Raw genomic sequence first — 17,380 nt, forward strand, 5'->3', positions numbered from 1 at the left:
AAATGGACGATAATAGAAGTAATCTGCCTATTCTTTTTGTTGTGCATTTTTCTAATTGATATAATGCACATACAGAAGGAAAGATATTCCACCATTATCTGCATTATACATCTGCAACTAGGGGGAAGCTTGTTCTCCATGTCATGTATTTGTATCAAATAGCCATTTTTCCTCCAACTGATACTCAAAACTATTTTTTAGCTTTGTAAAAAAGTCTGTGTGCTGCAGCATACCTGTTGTAACAGAATAAATACAAAAGGAATCAAATTGCCAATATAAAAATGCATGTTTTAGTAAAAAGTAAGGAAATCAGAACTATAAGAAAAATAAGAGCAAGAAGTAATTCCTCCTCCCACACATCAAGCCCACAGAACTGAAACAGTTTCTAGATTACACAAAGAAGTTCACCCTTCAAAGACCGATGTTGAGAATTCGTACATGAAGCAATGCAACTTTGCTTCAAAAGGTGAGGGAAAACACATGAATTCAAATATTACCTGACAAAAACATGAAGTGTATAAACATGGCAAAAACAAGACAATATGTGTATTTGAATAATTTAACATTTCTACAGCAATGCAAGTGAAAAGGCATGAATTCTTTTTATATCATTTTAAATGTCAGTGCTGTATACAGAATGTGAAGTGCTTTGAGTCACCGCTGTAAAACCTTTTAGTAACATACTGAAATAAAACTAAACTGCATTTAAAAATAAATGTTCATGTACAGTCTTTAAGTGATTACAGGGTTTAGTAAGGACTTAGGAAATGACTGTAATTCTCCAACACTGGCTCAGTTCTGTACACACAGAAATCAGTCAGCTTACAAAAGCGTCCTGTAAGTCAAAGTTGCCTAGCGTACCAAACTTCTCCTTTACAGCACATGTAATGTCTTATAAACAGACAAATTAATTCAACAACCACAGCAAGAGAAAAGTGCTGCTTTCAGCCACACCCAAGCAACTCCTCCAGACTTCAACAGGAGCGTGAGCCCAAATGGTAGCATACAAACAAGAGAGGAAGACCTTTTCCACAAAGGAGTACAAACCACTGTATTTACAAATCGATCAAGCACACTTAGCCTTGGACAGAATTTAGACATTGTTTTCATCATAAACAGGCTTATTACACACTTCAGATTCTAATGTTTTTAGTTTTAGCAGGACTTTTTTGAAATGAAAGTTGCAAATAACCTCCAACACAGTTAGTCCCTTACACTTAATAAATAAGAAGCATCAAGAATCTTCATGGCATTGAGATGCATAGAACTATTAAATGGTTTCAAAGTCTATTTAAAAAAAAAAAAAAGAAGAAAAAAAAAGTCCTTTGTTACTGCAAAAATCATAGTTTGTGTTCTTCAAAGAATGGCCCTAGTGGTATGTTCAAGTGCCAAAACAAGCAGCAGGATGAGAGGCCTTTACTGCATGCCAAACCACTGTTCTTGATCTGCCCACTGAGCTGCTTCACTGTCACTGCCTTCCAAGTCCCCTTCTTCTCCACTTCCCTCCATATCATCCACATCTTCTTCCTGGGTTGCATCTGTTGGACTTTCCTCTTTTTCCATTTTCTGCATTCCTTCTAGTGACTTCTGATCATTCGGATCCAAGCTGAGGAAAATAAGAAAAAGAAAGCATTGTCCTAAAACTTTTTTTTCTTCTTATATTTGGGGGGGAAAGGGGGGAAAAAAAAAAAATCTCATCTTCTTGTCTGCACTTCCTATTTAACATCATCAAGAAGTTCAATTTAGTAGATGATGCAACTTCACCTTAGGCTGACCATAACACTGAGTATTAAATGTTTATATAAAACACTTTTGATCCCCAAGAATGCACTTATCTAAACATCACACTCATCCAGACAATACTAATTATAAAGTAACATAAAAGCAGTAAAAAATTTAAATGACTATGACTAAACATATTATATGCAAGCAAAATCAGCTGACATTTAAGATACATAGGTTTATAGTGGACACAGTGTGCTAGATTTAAGGTAAGTTTAACTTGTTGAAATCAAAACATGCTAACATTTAACGTGGTAAAACCCTAAAAATAACAGTTAGGTTACGTTAAATTGAATCACACTATTTAAATTTACTTAATAGCTCATTGTTATATAGCACCTTCTAGTCTAAAAGATGCATGACTATATAGTAACTATAAATAAATCCATACCTTAATCCTTTCGCTAGTCAAGGAATCACATGCCTAGTGACATGTTTAGCATTCATGCAGTTCCTAAATTTTGCACTTCTCAGTTCAAAGCCTTATGACCAACAAATTCATTAACAGGACATCATTGGTATGTTTTTGTTTGTTTGAAGGAAGAATGATACAAAGCTACCTCTGATGCACATCCTAATCAATTAGCAGCTCAACTTTTTACTTAGTCTTGGTTCTTATTAATATACTGCAATCTCAGAGTCTCTGCTTTACCTTAGGGCAATACTGTACTGGTCCATTGCTTCCTGATATTCGTTGACAGCTACAAGAAAGTCTCCCAGTATTCGGTGCAGAACACAATCACTCTGATTAGCCAGTGCATTCCTCAGCAAAGCAATTCCATCTTCATACTTCTGTTCTCTACCTGTTTATATGCAAAACTACAGTTTTAATTAATAGTTTAGATAAATCTCTAAGAAGTCAGAGTGTACACAAAGAGCTATCACAACACAAGATTATTTCTTCCTTCAGAACTGTCAGCATGGGGGATAGTAGTGATACACTTTTTGCAAGATTAACTCTGAACGATGGCTTTTTATTGCAACAACCACTACACTCACAATTACATATACTTTGAAGTCAAAACATTTTGTCTGCAATTGTTTTAAGTGCTGGTGTAATATCAGTTGCTAGATGAAATTAATTACCATGATTCTTCCTTCAGGACAGAACTGATAAATCCCTGGGCTGTAACATCACTATTATATTCTTCACATCAATGAGGCTGCAGAACACTCTTCCATGTAAAACAGTATGCTTTAAGTAAGTCGACATGGGAGAAAAAAAGGAACTTACTAAGAAGTTCTGCTTTCTTTACCACAGCTTTAATGTAATCAGGTCTTTGCGTTAGCGCTTTGTCCAATAATGTTTTTGCTTTTTCCTGCGTGACTGGGTCTTCGAGACAGACTGTCGCTAATAGAGTGAGTGTCTGTGCATTTGCTCCCAGAGTTTTATACACATTATTTGCCATTACCATAGCTTCACGGATGCTGTTGGATGCTAGGTAACATTCGATGAGACCTGATGATATAAAAAGGAAAACAATTCCGCTTCTGAGTTAGCACTACAGACACTCACCCCTCCTCAATTAATTGCACTTAGTAGCACTTGGACTCCAAACACCTGACACTCCAATAAGCAAATACAAATTGCAATTGAGAAAGTGACGCTATACCCAACATTTTTTAAAGTACAAAGATGTCAAAGAAACATGCAAATAGGGAAATTTGGACACAAATATTAAAATGGCACAGAGCTCTACAGGGAACCTAAGACAAAGGGAGATGGATGACCATCTCCCAGGACCAACATCTGACAAAAGACTAAGTTGTGACATGTTAACACAATTCTTCCTTAATTGCAAGAGAAGCAAAAGTATTCAAGCAAATATAAAACTGCATTACAGTACTTCTAAATGCATGCCTTTCACTTTAGCAGGGAATCTACAGCACTGTGCCCACCACAAAGTACAATATATGGAACTGGAAAAGCCAGGAGAATCAGATTACCGCTCTCCATTTTGAATTAAAAAAAAAACAACAAACCCACTCAAAATTTCACTGCTAAGTATTACAGCACAACCAGTTTGCTTTTACTTAACCAATAATTGCACAGAAGACAGACAAGTACCACTGAAAAAAAAATCTGAGAACCAGGAAATCCTAAGAGAATAGACCCTAGAACGCGTCACCATATTACAAACTGGTGCAAGGTTTAACACCTCTCATACAATGCTTTTGTATATTTTCATAAGCCTACATTTTAACATATCCATTCTACAGATAATTGACTTAATCACTTTTATTTATGGGGAGGTACTAAAAAAAAACAAACCAAAACCAAAAAAAACCCCTAAGTATACCTAATCTAAGATTTTTGTCCAATTCCAGTACTGAAATATTAATACTTCACCTGGACTCTTCATGACTCACTATTTACTTGAAGCTGCTGCCAAGATCAACAAGATTTAAATACACATGACAAAAGTATGACAAAATGACGCCCCCAGTGGAACTAACCATACAGTTAATGTCATCATCCAAGAGTGATCTGCTCAAAACACCCAAGTCTGTTTATACAGAGATTAAACAAAACAAAAAACAACAAAAAAAGTCCTTTTTGAAAATCATTCTTAGAAATACATGCATTCTCTAGTATCCCTCATCTGACCACTTCTAGCAGAGCTTTATAGGTTTTCGGGTAATAATAATTTATTTACTAGGAAGTCAGCAGGAGAAAAGAACTCCTGCCTATTCCCTTGCCTAACCATCACCATCATGACACCAACTTTCACACAAACCCAGTACTGTACATGTGAGTAGCTTAACTTCACCCACCTTCATAGCAATCCAGCCTGCAAGGCGCAAGGCGTATTGCTTCACGGAAGTGTATAATTGCTTCTTGTACTCGGCCCATATTCCTAAGAGCAGCTCCTTTCAGCAGGAGAGCTTGAACACTGTTACTATTAAGCTGGATAGCTTTGGCTCCTAAATATAAGGCACGAGAGTATCGTTTACTGTAGAAACTGTGACACCTATGGAAAGACAAGAGAGATTGTAAACATGTACTGCCTGTGGTGCCAGTGCACGTTCATAGAGGTTTAAAAGCAGAAGAAAAAAAAAAAGTAGTAAAAAAAAAAGAAATTACAGGCAACTGTTGAACTTCTTGCATTTGAAGTTAAGAATTTATGTTCAGGAAAAAAAAAAACTCTTCAGGAGTTTAAAAAAAAAGGCAGTATGAAGATTAACTTTTACAGCTATTTAATATATCATTATTATTGCAGAGGTGTGGTAACTCTAGTAGATTTAAACATACAGAAAACAACCAAAATAGATATTTATGGATAGCTAATTGAAGTTACCCCAAGGACAGAATAGATAGGATATAAAAGCAGCTTCTGAACAAAAAAGCCGAATCCACTGTATCAACTGTAATCCACCGCATGCAGCAAATCAAGAGCTGAGGTAAGAAAGGAAAGAAAACAACTTACCCAGATACCACCCAGGGTTCCGCATGTTGATCAGAAATATTGAAGAGACGGCAGCCCAAGTTCTCCACATCCTCTAGTCGACCTTCACGTGCCAATAAATAACCATATACATCCATTCCTAAAGTTTGAAGATCAATCATCAAGAAATGGAAAGCTCATTCTCAAAACAAAAAAACAAAAACAAAACCACAAACACCTACTTTACACTGTGCAACCACCAGTAACTGTTCAAGATACAGAGCTTCTGAATGTAAATTCTAAATTGAAAGCCGGGTACAACAACATACAACATTCCACTGCATGCTTGATTGCATGCAGCTGCTACTCTAAAGTTACTCATCACATCGTTACACTAGGTAAACTTTCTTTCAGGATTTACTCACCTTTTATTAGGTAAGGATCCAACATTTGTGCTTGTTCAAATTTTAGAATAGAGTTTTTATTATCTCCAGCTCTGAAATACAGGTCTGCTAAGCTCCCCAGTAAGTCTACATTATCCCTCAGTAATGACTTTTTCTCTAAAGAGCTTTAAGAGGAAAAAAAATGCCTGTTATTTATATAGTGCCATTGTAAGTATAATTATATATAAATATTAAAATATTATTTGATTACATCATGCTCTTTGAACTCTTACCAAATGGTGTTTATTGCTCTTGTATTATCTCCAGTATGGACAAAAGCATATGCCTTGATCCACACGGAAAGCCAATCCAAGTTTGGAATACTCTGAATTACATTGATTGTCATGGAGGCCACTTCTGCACCTTTCACCGACAGCGAGAGCAAGCCTATTCAGAATGGTATATACATCAATTTCAGCCACCGTAAACTACTATTAATACAAATTAATTGTCTGAAGACAAGAAACTCCATCCTTTGACAAGCATAAACAAGGAACTTGTTACAATGCTTTTGCATAACGTAGGCATTACATATTACATGCAAATGCAAGACAGTTACCTAGTCCCAAGCATAATTCAAATTATAATACTGTTTAATACTGAAATACCAAGTGTGCAGACACGTACCTAGTATGGCATCAAGTGCTAAAGGGCACTGCCTTAGTACTTCTTTGTAGCTCGTAACAGATGAGCGTTCTTGACCTGCTTTCTTGTACAGATTGGCCAACATCATATTGATCTACAAGCAATAGAAATGTTGGTAGATTCAAGTATGAGAAAGGAGAAATCTAAGAAAAGGTCACAACTTTGTCTTCAAGCATGCCTGCCTCCCTCCCTCCTGTTCTGGGAAGGAGATAAAATTACCTGCTCTTCTTCCAAGAACACTGTAGTAGCATATAGTATAAAATTAAAACTGTTGCTCCTTGCTGAGTCCAAAGATAAAAGTTACATTCTTTTGTGTTTGCATAGTGCATCTTGAAATCTCACTGTTTTGCACACAAGAAGTCAAAAGATGGGCAAGCGTTTATATAGGATGCCAAGAGGGACCTGTATATCCATTACATTAGCCTTCTTTCAGTTGATCTCTCCATATCAATGGAAGTCTTTGAGAGAATTAGCTTAGGAAGGCAGAGAAAGTTTCTATTTAGCTTCTGAATGAAGTCACAATTGATAAAAGAACAGAAATTATTTGAGCTCTACACAACAAAAGTAGCTGGTTTCTGCTACAATACTTTATTTTATTAGTGTGTATAGGTAAAAAGTTTGCTTTTCTCAATCTTTTCTTCTTTTTCTGTTCCATAAGTTGGTCTTTGAACAGAACACTTTGACGTTACTAGAGTCTAAGCCATGTACACTGTTAGCACACTACAGGAATACTGTTAACATGAAACATAGTTGATTGACCTGATGTGCTCATTAATCTTTTAAGCCCTTATGACATAATAAAGCCAGCAAGCAAAGACTCAACGTATTTGACACTGCAGACCACAATGGGATCTAAATATTTAACATTATCTAAACTGTTACTAAAAAGGATGAAAAGATTTTAAAAGATGGAGCACTGGCATTCCTTCTACTTGCCAAAGTCTTCGGCCGTTCAAGGATCTCACATTGCTCAAACTATACAATAAGACGTGAAGTGCCATTCCATACACATTCTGAGTTCAAGAGTATATTAAAACACTTGCTCAGTTTGAGCAATCACAATTTAGCAAGTTACGTTGACTGGCTAATAGTGAAGACACCACAGAACAGTCAACCTTGTGAGACAACTAAGCTACAAGTCTCCCCTCCAGCTTGAGCAGGTGACAGCGTGCCTTTCCTGTCCAGTGATACACAACTCTTCCACAGAGACTAGGACTCCACTTTGTGGTTACAGCCAGGCAAAGTACATTAATTTAAACAATTGCTTTGGCTCTCACATTCACATGTTTGACTCAGAACTGCAGAAGATTATTCAGTCAGGTGTCTGGCAATTGCTTACTAACTTGCAGTAACTCAGCTGTTTGCAATCACATAAATTTTTCTCCTGGTAGATGCTTTTGTTTAGAACAGCCATTATTCTTTGCCCCATGAAAACTATTCATGATAACATGCAAAGAAGAACTATTGAATGGATGATACAGATTTCAAGCCTTATGTATGGATACACAAATACTTCGCAAACTTCTAGAATAAAAAAAAAAAGTGTTTCTACATCCTTGTACACAAGCACAATCCTGTACCGTCTGTGTGCAGTACTAAAGAGTTAACCAAGTAATTCACATGAATTAATAAAGAGGCACAGAAACATTTAACTCTTTTCACTGTTTCTGAATTCCTTCTAACAGAGGGAATAAAAAATTTGTCTGATTTTAAAGAAAAAAGGCCAAATAAACTAAACTAATTTAAACATGAGGAAGTGTTTCCAAACAACATTTAACTAATACAAAAGCAAATACCAAGACGCAATGCCATTATACCTACAGGCTACATTCATTTTTGACCAGATGCTGGCCTACAGATTCAAGATAGACTGACCAAGGACTTGTGATGAATGTCTGCCAGAACTAACCTTTGGGGTCCTCTGTCTGGAAGGAATCCCATCCAGAATAGCAATGGCATCTTTATCTTGCTTCAGCATTGTGTAACATTCAGCCATTTTGTATTTCACTTCAATTTCTGATGGTAAACACTGAAAAAAAATATTTAAGTACAATGCTGGTTTAGTCAGGTAAAAAAATTTGTCTTCATTAAACACTTAAACTATGTTAAAAAAAATCTAGTGCAAGAAAGTTAACAACGCAACCTACTGCTAACTCATAAGCTCCTGTCTTCAAATGAAAAGCATGAACTACACATACAGAAAAATCTCATGTTCGAGAACGTATTAAGTTTTGCATTAGAAAAAACCACTGATATTTTCAAAACAAATTAGCCTTAAATGTCAGGTTTATTTGACATGATAAATCCACAATCTAAGGTATGTAAAAGACATGTAGATGTGTTGCTTAGGGACATGGTTTAGTGGTGGACTTTGGTAGTGTTAGGTTAAACGGTTGGACTTGATGATCTTAAGGTCTTTTCCAACCTAAATGATTCTATGATTTTATGAATATTGAGTCAGCAACATTAATTGTAAGGGGCAACGTGATCGCTTTATGCAGCACATTAGTCAATTTTTAAATACCTGGCTTTGGGGAGTTGATGCAGCATTCCCAGTAGAAGGTCTTACTTTTGAAGTTTTACTTAATGCTTTTTTCTGCTGCAAGGCCATTGTATACTTACTTACAGCATTTCTATATTCTTTATCATGGAAGAGAGAGTCTGCATGGTATACAAGGAGCTGGTATTTCTGAGATGGTGAAAACAGTTCCCTAGAAGAAATGCAAACAGAAATGCTGAGATCAGCTAACTGCATAAGAATGAAAGCCTTACAGATCCAAAGTATTTGCAGCTTTTGTTTGTCTGGCTTCAACTTCCAGTTGCTGCTGCTGCTTCCTTACTACACTGGAAGGGCCCTTGGGTAACAGGTACTACCTCCTCACAAAGGGATTATCTCACCCATTTCTTTTATCTGCATACAAACAAATGTAACAGCCACTCCTGACAGGTCATCAGTAACATCTTATGTTTAGCTGCTTGGCCACTGCTTTCCATAATGGAGCAGCCCCCATCCTCCCCATAACAAACCACAAGTTGTCAATGTCCATTAAAGGACATTTTGTTTGAATGGACTCAAGCTTACAAGGCAACCCAGCTTATTATACAGCTATCCTGGTCCTAATCCACATGTTCCTACATTTTACAAACGGCATTTATAACACTTCCAGTATGTTTGCAGAAGTGTTGAAGAGCTAAGGGTTTCAGAAAGGGATTGTGGCTTCAATTAGTATGTCAAAACCCATCCAAAATGTAAAACAACGCCTTACAGCAAAGCCCTGAAAAATAAAGGGAATCACTTCGAGTCGGGGGAAAAGCCCTGACCTACACAGGGCACCCCTGGAAGGAGAAAATCGCTCCACCTCTCCCAAGACGCTCATGTTGTACCGTGTACCCCGAAGGGTACGGGCTGCGCTGCTCATGCTGAACCCCGGACAAAGGCGAGCTGACAGGGCCGGGGACAGGAGCCGGGGGCCCGCACCGCAAAGCCCGGCAGGACGGACAGCTCCAACAGCGAGCCCCCTTCCTTCCCCCCCGCCACCCTGCGAGGTCCCGCCTGACCTCTCCCTCAGCACCACCGGTCCTGTCAGCCCGCAGCCAGCCGGCGCGCCCTCCCCCGGGAGGGCCACTCACGGGTTATTGCCGCTCATCGTGAGGAGAAGCCCGCTGAGGAGCCGCACGTTCGAGTGCAGCCCGGCGGATGCCATCTCTCGTACATGCTCCACCACGCTCATACCGGCGGCGGAAAACCGCGGAGCCGAAGGAACAGATGGCAAAGAAGCAGACAACGCCGCCGCCCGCCGGCACTCCAAAATGGCGCCACCGGGGGGTCCTCGCGCGCCGCCGCCTACAGGCGCCCGCGACACTGCCTTCATGGCCGACGAGCGGCCCGACAGGCGGGAGGAAGGGCAGCCCGGGACGGTGCGCGCCGCGCCAGGCCCCCGGCAGCCCCGCGCCTGCGCAGCGTCGGGGCGGGAGAGGCGTCGTTGACAGCTGAGGGAGCGGGGGGGCGTTAGGAGTCGGCGGCCTTTTACACAGGGTTGGAGCAGTCCCTTCGGGGCTCAGGGTCGTTTTATGGAAGAGACGCACTCCCTGTGCCTGCACAGCACTTGAGTCTGGTCCTTTTTTTCCTGAGACTTTATTATCTGCTGGCTGCGGCAGCTAAATGTGACAGGTATTGGAGATAACGAAGCTCCTGCCTATAAAAGTAGGTGATTGAGAAGAAAGACCCTTCAAAACGTAGATTTCTTCTGGGCCACAATCAGGGGAAACGCCTCACTAGGGCTGCCGTTAACTACAAGGCATAGACTGAAAGGAGAGATGAATTTTTTTTTCCCCTTTATTACAAAAAGAATGCAAAACATGGCTATCCTTCTATTACTACTACTACAAACCAAATCGGTGGGAGCTTTCAGTTTGAACACGCCATCACTACTGTCTGCAGAGGAATACACCTCTCAAAAGCCAAGCATGCCAAGCAGCAAAACGTTACTAGCACTGGACTTAAGCAACAGAACACTGTTGGTGCTGTGTGGTGACAGGAAAACAAGCATTGCAAAGAAGGAAACAGACAATTCGGAATAAATGGAACTTGGATTTGCAGGTCTTCAAGAAGTCATCTGACTGATCAAAACAGTCACAGCATCAAAACAGTCACAGCATCTTGTGATGGTTGTGTTTGACTGAATCTGCCATCACAAAGGCAGCCTCAGACTAAGCTGTATGTAATCTGCCTGCATTACCCTTTGAAGGCATTTTAGTACAATGGAGCGCTGCTCTGCAAAGGCAGACCTGCTGAATAACTAGGTACATTGCCGCAAACTACAGCTCCTGTATTAATCTCATCTTCAGTGGGAATGATTCACTTCCTTCTGGTTACCATTACACAATAATGATGGTCTTTTCACAAAAAAAAATATCTCTGATTTGTTTGAAGGCTATCCATGAGACATAAAGTAGTTACCACATTCATTACAAGCTAAGTTTATTGAAAACAAGGTAAAAATCACTGCACTTGACAACACAGCGTGAGAGGTATGTTTTCCGTGGACATACGATGCTGAGACTCTAGCCAGTAGAGCAATTACACAGCTCCCCCTACCCCACAGGTAAGCCCATTTCTTCTCTTAAATACAAGCCCTGTTTTAAATGCTAGCTGTAGCCACTGATAATAAAGCAGCTTGCATCTGAAACAGCATGTTAGAAATCACTTATTAAGCACCAGCTTAATAATATTTGCTTACGCTACTCAAATTATCTTTTTGCTCTCCCTCCCTCTATCCCTCATTGACTGGTTTGTTGTTTTTTTTTCTTCATAGACACTTAATTCTTTCTTGGTACAAAATGTATCCAAAACAAAGGCAAAATACTTAAACACCTTGCTGTGGAAATGCTTAATGTTGCTGCTACTTTGCCTCTTCACTGCCCAGGACCTGACAGACTCTTGTTCATGAACTGTCTCTTCACAAAGCAGATCCACCACTGCAGAAGGAAGTACAAAGTCAGAAAATACGCAAAAGCGGTTTCCATGCAATAAACCAAATAGTGACTTCAAAGTATTCAACCTCTGACAAATAACAAGTGTCAAGGCTCCAGTTTTGCACATACAGTTTTCCACACCGGTTTCTACTGGAATTTAGGTGAACAAGAGGACAGGAGTGGACCCAATGAATTTATAATATAGGACTTTGAATTAAAGCTGGACATTCTACCTTCTCTTATTTCTATTATTTTATTTTTACTGCTTATTCCAGTATAATTATAAACACTAGACTTGTAGCCTAAGTAATTTCAATACTAAATGCAGTCACATTTGCACATGAAACATATGATCAGTCAGGAGGCAATTCATTCATTGATTAGCTATTTTTGTTAATCTGGGTATGAGGCAGAATGGTCTACTTCAAAGAAGCTATCAAATCAGAACCTCCTGGGAAGATAAACAGCGTCTCTCATGCCTGTGAATTTCCATTTGAAAACCCAGCCAACAGCACATGTGCAATACTTTGAAGAGTTGAACCAGACACCACTTATTACTGTCCTGCTTTTTAAAGTAACCCAAATTGGCATTCGCTGTCTTACCACATTACAGATTAAATTTATTGATAACTTGCAGCCTGCTATTTCACTAGCCACGTAAAACCAGTGAAGCTTGCACCGAAGTTACCCACACCTACCCCATCATCTCACTTCTCTCCACATATTTCTGAAAAAACCACACCAAGCCTCTCATTAAATCTGTGATGATCGCACTAAACCCTTACCTTACTAGGCTTGTCACTTTGAGGATCAAATACTTTTTCACAAAGGCGAAGACCAGTTTCTTGCCTCAGCTGCTGCAGGTAGGCCCTCATCACCTCTGAAACACAGCACAGGAAAAACCAGCATAAACTGAGGCAGCACCAAGTCAAACTGAATTTAACAGGGAAGCATCAGATATCACTGCTGAAAGCAGAAAGTGAGTTTTCACATCTGCAGGTATTTGTCGGCTGGCTGAGTTGCTTTGCTCAATTTACAGCCATACTTGGGATTTTTATGCTATTTGTACCAGTAAAAAGGATCATCCAAACTGTTTTCTTCTCTCAGTTACCTTTGCTCATTATTGTGGGCTTCCTATTCTGCCAGTGCAGCAGTTGGCTTGGGCCCCATTACAGGGTTTATCTAGTGATTATGTTGACGCAAAAGGCAGACTCAGACCCCTATTAATTTGTTCTGTTGGATCTGTGGATCCAGGGGAATCACTAGGCCCCCGAGGCCAGAAAATCCAGCTTCTGCTGCCCTCAGAAGACAGAACTGCAGATTTAGAAGATTCAGTTTTAACAGTGATTTTTCTAGTTGCAGTCACAAAAAAGCAGCTAGTAAAGAATGAGCCCAAGGAAGCCTTCAGAGGTCCTGGATTAGCCTTACCTTCCTCCTGCTTGTTGGCAGGTTTGGCATAAATGGCATTAAGTGGAAAGCCAGGCTCCCCAGGAATTGGGAAGTTAGTGATTCCTAGTGTGTACATTTCTTTCTCTCCTTGGCCTTTGGAGTTACACTGCAAGAACCAGGCAAACAATGGATTAACAGTTATAAACAAAACTGATGGAGCATTAAACTCAAATATTTTACCATCTGTAACACATAAAAACCCATCAAGAATAGCAACACAGCATCTCTTCGGAGATCCACAGCCTTGGAGTATCTGTGGCTCTGACAGCTAAGACTGGGGTGAACAAGGTTATTTGTGCCACTGGGAGGAGAATATCAGCAAACCCTTCCCTGAGTACAATCCCCAGAACAGACTGAGTGTCCCTCCTGCACAGAAATTTACTTTTCTTACCTTTTGCAGCTTTTTCAAGCACTCAGAAATGTAGAGGGTTACGTAGATCAGCGTTCTGTCAGCCTCATTCTGCAAAACAAGAGCAAGCACAGAGCCCAGCCACTCTTAGATTAAGGGAGACTTTATGCAACTGATAAAAGTTTGAAAGAAGAATAAGTTCAAGACATTTTGGCCTAAAATTTCCCCAGGAGAGAGGGACTTGCAATTCATGACATTTACCCAACTTTAAAAATTAAGTGGGAGGAAGAGGAGTTTTTGTTATCTAGCAGAATTACTTCATTGAAAATAAATGTATATTCACAGCACCAACCCTCCAAAAAACTACTATATGCACAGTATCTCAAAAAATTACCTTAATTTCATAATTTTTGAAGAAAACATTAGCTTTGAAGTAGTAGATGGCTTCATCTATAATATCTGTGTCCTTAGCTAACAAAAAAGAAATACAGAGTTAAACAGTGCACCATTACGCTACATTTGGTCGTAACTTTTACTCACTGAAATACATAAATAAGGATTATTGCAAAGGCAAAACCTTGGCATTTACAAAAAGCAGATGACAACACTACGTAACAGAAAACAGTTGTTGCTGTGTGAAACACTGGTGAGCTCAGACCGTAATATTTAAGCTTCCTACTCTTAGCAGGAGCTTTAACTCCCTTCTCCTCCCCCATGATTTCTCACTTCACAAACGGCAGCAATTCAGCAGTTCCCCACTTTTCTACCAGTTGAGTAACTCAACAGAGTTTTAACAGCATAAAAGTCTTCTCAGGACACAAAAATGTTTTTAGAGAAAGGACAACACCACAATCAGACAAACTTCATTATCCGCTTCAGAAAAAAGGAAGGGTGAGCAGACCACACACTGGTAAGCTTAGTTGTGACTTTCACCTGCTTTCGCTACTATCCGAGACTGCTTAAATCCAGAAACATTTCCTTTCTCAAACTGAACTGCTACACTACCGGGGGACAACATGCCTGGGAGGTGCTACCTCACACGCTAAAGGGGAATCCGTACCAGCATGCCTGTGGACCCTGTTGGGATACCCATAACTTCATTTCAATTTCTGAATCCCCGTACCCTAAAGTGCTGCCTGTCCTTCAACTGCAGACCCAAAGCCTAAGTTCTCTGTAGCTAAACCTCCACTTCCTCTGACAGCAGAGGGTTCACACCGCCACGTCCTCCGCAAAACCTACTGAAGAACACAGTGAGACACAGGAGGAAGCACGAGAACAGTTACTGTAGGCTTTAATTACAGAAACAACTGATTTAGCTGGAGCACGGTGCGTATTTATCTGTGCATAATTACTTTCTACGATTTGTACAACTTAAGTATTTGAGAACTTTTTTCCTCCTCTATAAACTGCAAAGCACTCCACTTCCAACCCGTGACTCCTCTCGTCACTCTTGCTAGGGCTGGCTTGGAGCAAACCGTGAGATGATGATGAGCTATATACAGGCAGGTTTTCAGAGATTATTATAAACTTACTTTCCCGAGGTGCTGGGCCTTTGAACTGGCTTCTGATGGGTAACAGCGCCATGTTCCCAATTAGCTTTGTGTCGGAGTCCATTAAAGTTGAGTGGTAAGCCTACAGACAGGGGGGAAGGCTGGTTATTAATGCTACTGAAAACAGACCTCTCCATGTCCAATCACGTGTCCCCCATGTCTTCATGAAAGAGGAGTCAGTCGAGTTCATTAGTGATGCTTCCAGCAATTTTTCCTTGCACAAACAATCGCTGTTTTCTAATTAGCACCAGATCACAGCGCCATTCTGATGAAGACCATGAAGTATCATCACTGGCACCATTTATGGTTGCGGTGGTGGGAGACAGAATAAAATTGGTACGGCTGGTCTGCAGGTGTTGCTTCATCCCCAGGCTGCCTAACCCCATTCTGCACAGCACCAAGGGGGTAACAGCCCTGCTCTCCGGCCTAAGTTATGGGGTGCTGCATAGTTCACTGAAAGTTAGCTGGCCATTAAAAAAGATTATATTTTATTTCCATGTCTAGCTAGTAATATTAGCTAATAATAAATAAAGCCAGGCTTAACACATATCCACACACTCAGAAAAGGACCTTTCTGTGCACTCTAAAACTGGCCTAAGGGGAAAAAAAAAAAAATCTTTCTGCATATGATAGATTATTCCTGGGAAACCGACTTTTAACAACTGATGAGTTTGCTTTTAGGCACTTTCCAAACATTCCCACTGTGCCGTGCCAGGCCACTGGGAATCCTTCACCTCCTCACAGCCGAGGTCTTGCAGGGGGGGAGAGGGGGATCCAAATGGGGGGGGTGGTGTGGTGTAAAAAGCATCCCCTAACAGAAAAGCGATTTATTTCAACCAGAGGAAGGTGGTGTGAACAAAACCAGAACAAAGCACAGCTTTTACCACCCTCTCCCTCGCTGGAGCCGAGCGCTGCCACCCTCCCGGCTGCGGGCGGCTCCCCGGCAGGAGGAGGAAGAGGAAGAGGAGGGCGCTGGCCTTCCACCAGCCTCCCATTAACAGCAACTCCCTGCTCTCAGCAGGGCTCCCCACACTCTGCAGCCCCTTCTTCTTCCCCCACGCAGCTGCCCGTGGCCGGACCCCGACAGCAGAGCCCTCTTCCCTCAGCCCAGGTCCCCCCCCCCAAGCCCCCTCCCCGGCCTGGCCCCTCTGCCCCAAGCCCTGCTGCCCTCTCTCCCCGCCATGAAGGGGCAGAGCCAAGCGCCGGCCGCGAAGCCCCCCTCACCGGCATCTCGAAGGGCAGGCTGTAATTCGGCGGGGCCGGGCAGGGAGGGAGCAGAGAGAAGCTGGCAGCAAACCTTCCTCCTCTGCCTGCGCTGCAGGAAATGAGGCAGCAGAGGCGGTGCGAGGAGGGGAAGCCGGAGCCGAGGCCTGCGGCGTGCACCGCCCCGAGAGCGCGGCCAGCGCGGGCAAGCGGGTCTGGAAAGCGCGCTCAGATGGGGGCTTGTTTGCTCTTCCCCCCCTTCTGCCTTTGCTGCGGCCGGCGCTGCAGGTAGCCCCTCCTTGGACCCTGCGTGCCGCCCTTTTGGGTGCCAGCCACCCTGACATCTTGCTTCCTCGCTGGCAGAGGCGAGCTCCTGTCCCGGGCGAGGGTCAGCACTTGACAAGAGCGCGGGTGGGGATGCTTTGCTCGCAGCCGGTTTTCTCTCCTGGGTGTTTGCAGCAGTCCTGCGCATCGCTTGCTCTGACCTGGCTGTGCGTCCAAAGGTGTTGCGTTTGGAGGGATGCAATATTTTTAAGGTGTGCGCTCCTGTTAGTATCAAGCCACGACCTTTTGCGTGACCCAGCATGCTGAATTTGTCCCCTGCTAAATGACTTATGGCATGAGTCAGGGAGGAAAAATGAGGAGCTATGGAAGGTGAGTCAACATAATCTAACTGCAGGGCTGGGATTTGTCCTTTTGTCACGCCACAAGCGTGACTCGTCCCAAGGATATGCCAGTCTGGAGATGAGTTAAGCCACCAAAGTTTTCCCAATGTTTGCATGGTTTAATTCAGCCAGATCAGGTCCTGCCGTGATGCGATCAGCTCCGTGTGGGCATAAGGACTTGCCCCATCATGAGGTTAACCTACACCGTGACTATTAACACCCAAATATATACAGGGATTTTGGCCCCATGTTTTAAAGCTCTGAAGAGCTGATTTTTTTTCACCTCTTCCTGGTGACCGCAATGACTATCTTGAAACTGAGGTCTCAGCATTCACTAATTGCCTGGAGCTGGGAGTAAGGTTTTAGGAATGCTGAGTATCACGAGACTTGTAGAGGTCATAAGGCTGGCAATTTTTGGAAACCTGGCTTTGAA

General features: G+C 41.6%; 2 protein-coding genes across 3 annotated transcripts; both read right to left on the minus strand.

Moving 5' to 3' along the window:
- Window positions 1-267: 267 nt before the first annotated feature.
- On the minus strand, window positions 268-10,087 carry ANAPC7 (anaphase promoting complex subunit 7). Of its 2 annotated transcripts, none has more exons than XM_069794764.1 (11): window positions 9,887-10,087; window positions 8,781-8,967; window positions 8,166-8,285; window positions 6,239-6,350; window positions 5,845-5,998; window positions 5,594-5,736; window positions 5,211-5,328; window positions 4,558-4,754; window positions 3,017-3,241; window positions 2,435-2,585; window positions 268-1,606 (listed from the first exon to the last, which is right to left on the minus strand). In XM_069794764.1, the coding sequence occupies exons 1-11, from the start codon at window positions 9,985-9,987 to the stop codon at window positions 1,417-1,419; spliced, it is 1,698 nt and encodes a 565-aa protein (XP_069650865.1). In that variant the 5' UTR covers window positions 9,988-10,087; the 3' UTR covers window positions 268-1,416. The 2 variants fall into 2 exon arrangements, with proteins under 2 accessions (XP_069650865.1, XP_069650866.1); XM_069794765.1 differs by lacking the exon at window positions 9,887-10,087 and adding an exon at window positions 9,815-9,845.
- Window positions 10,088-11,220: 1,133 nt separating this feature from the next.
- On the minus strand, window positions 11,221-16,511 carry ARPC3 (actin related protein 2/3 complex subunit 3). The gene is made up of 7 exons (XM_069794770.1): window positions 16,304-16,511; window positions 15,062-15,161; window positions 13,924-14,000; window positions 13,572-13,640; window positions 13,160-13,286; window positions 12,517-12,611; window positions 11,221-11,734 (listed from the first exon to the last, which is right to left on the minus strand). The coding sequence occupies exons 1-7, from the start codon at window positions 16,307-16,309 to the stop codon at window positions 11,672-11,674; spliced, it is 537 nt and encodes a 178-aa protein (XP_069650871.1). The 5' UTR covers window positions 16,310-16,511; the 3' UTR covers window positions 11,221-11,671.
- Between the last annotated feature and the right edge of the window lie 869 nt (window positions 16,512-17,380).

Source organism: Haliaeetus albicilla, chromosome 10 (assembly GCF_947461875.1).
Source record: "Haliaeetus albicilla chromosome 10, bHalAlb1.1, whole genome shotgun sequence".
NCBI lineage: Eukaryota > Metazoa > Chordata > Aves > Accipitriformes > Accipitridae > Haliaeetus > Haliaeetus albicilla.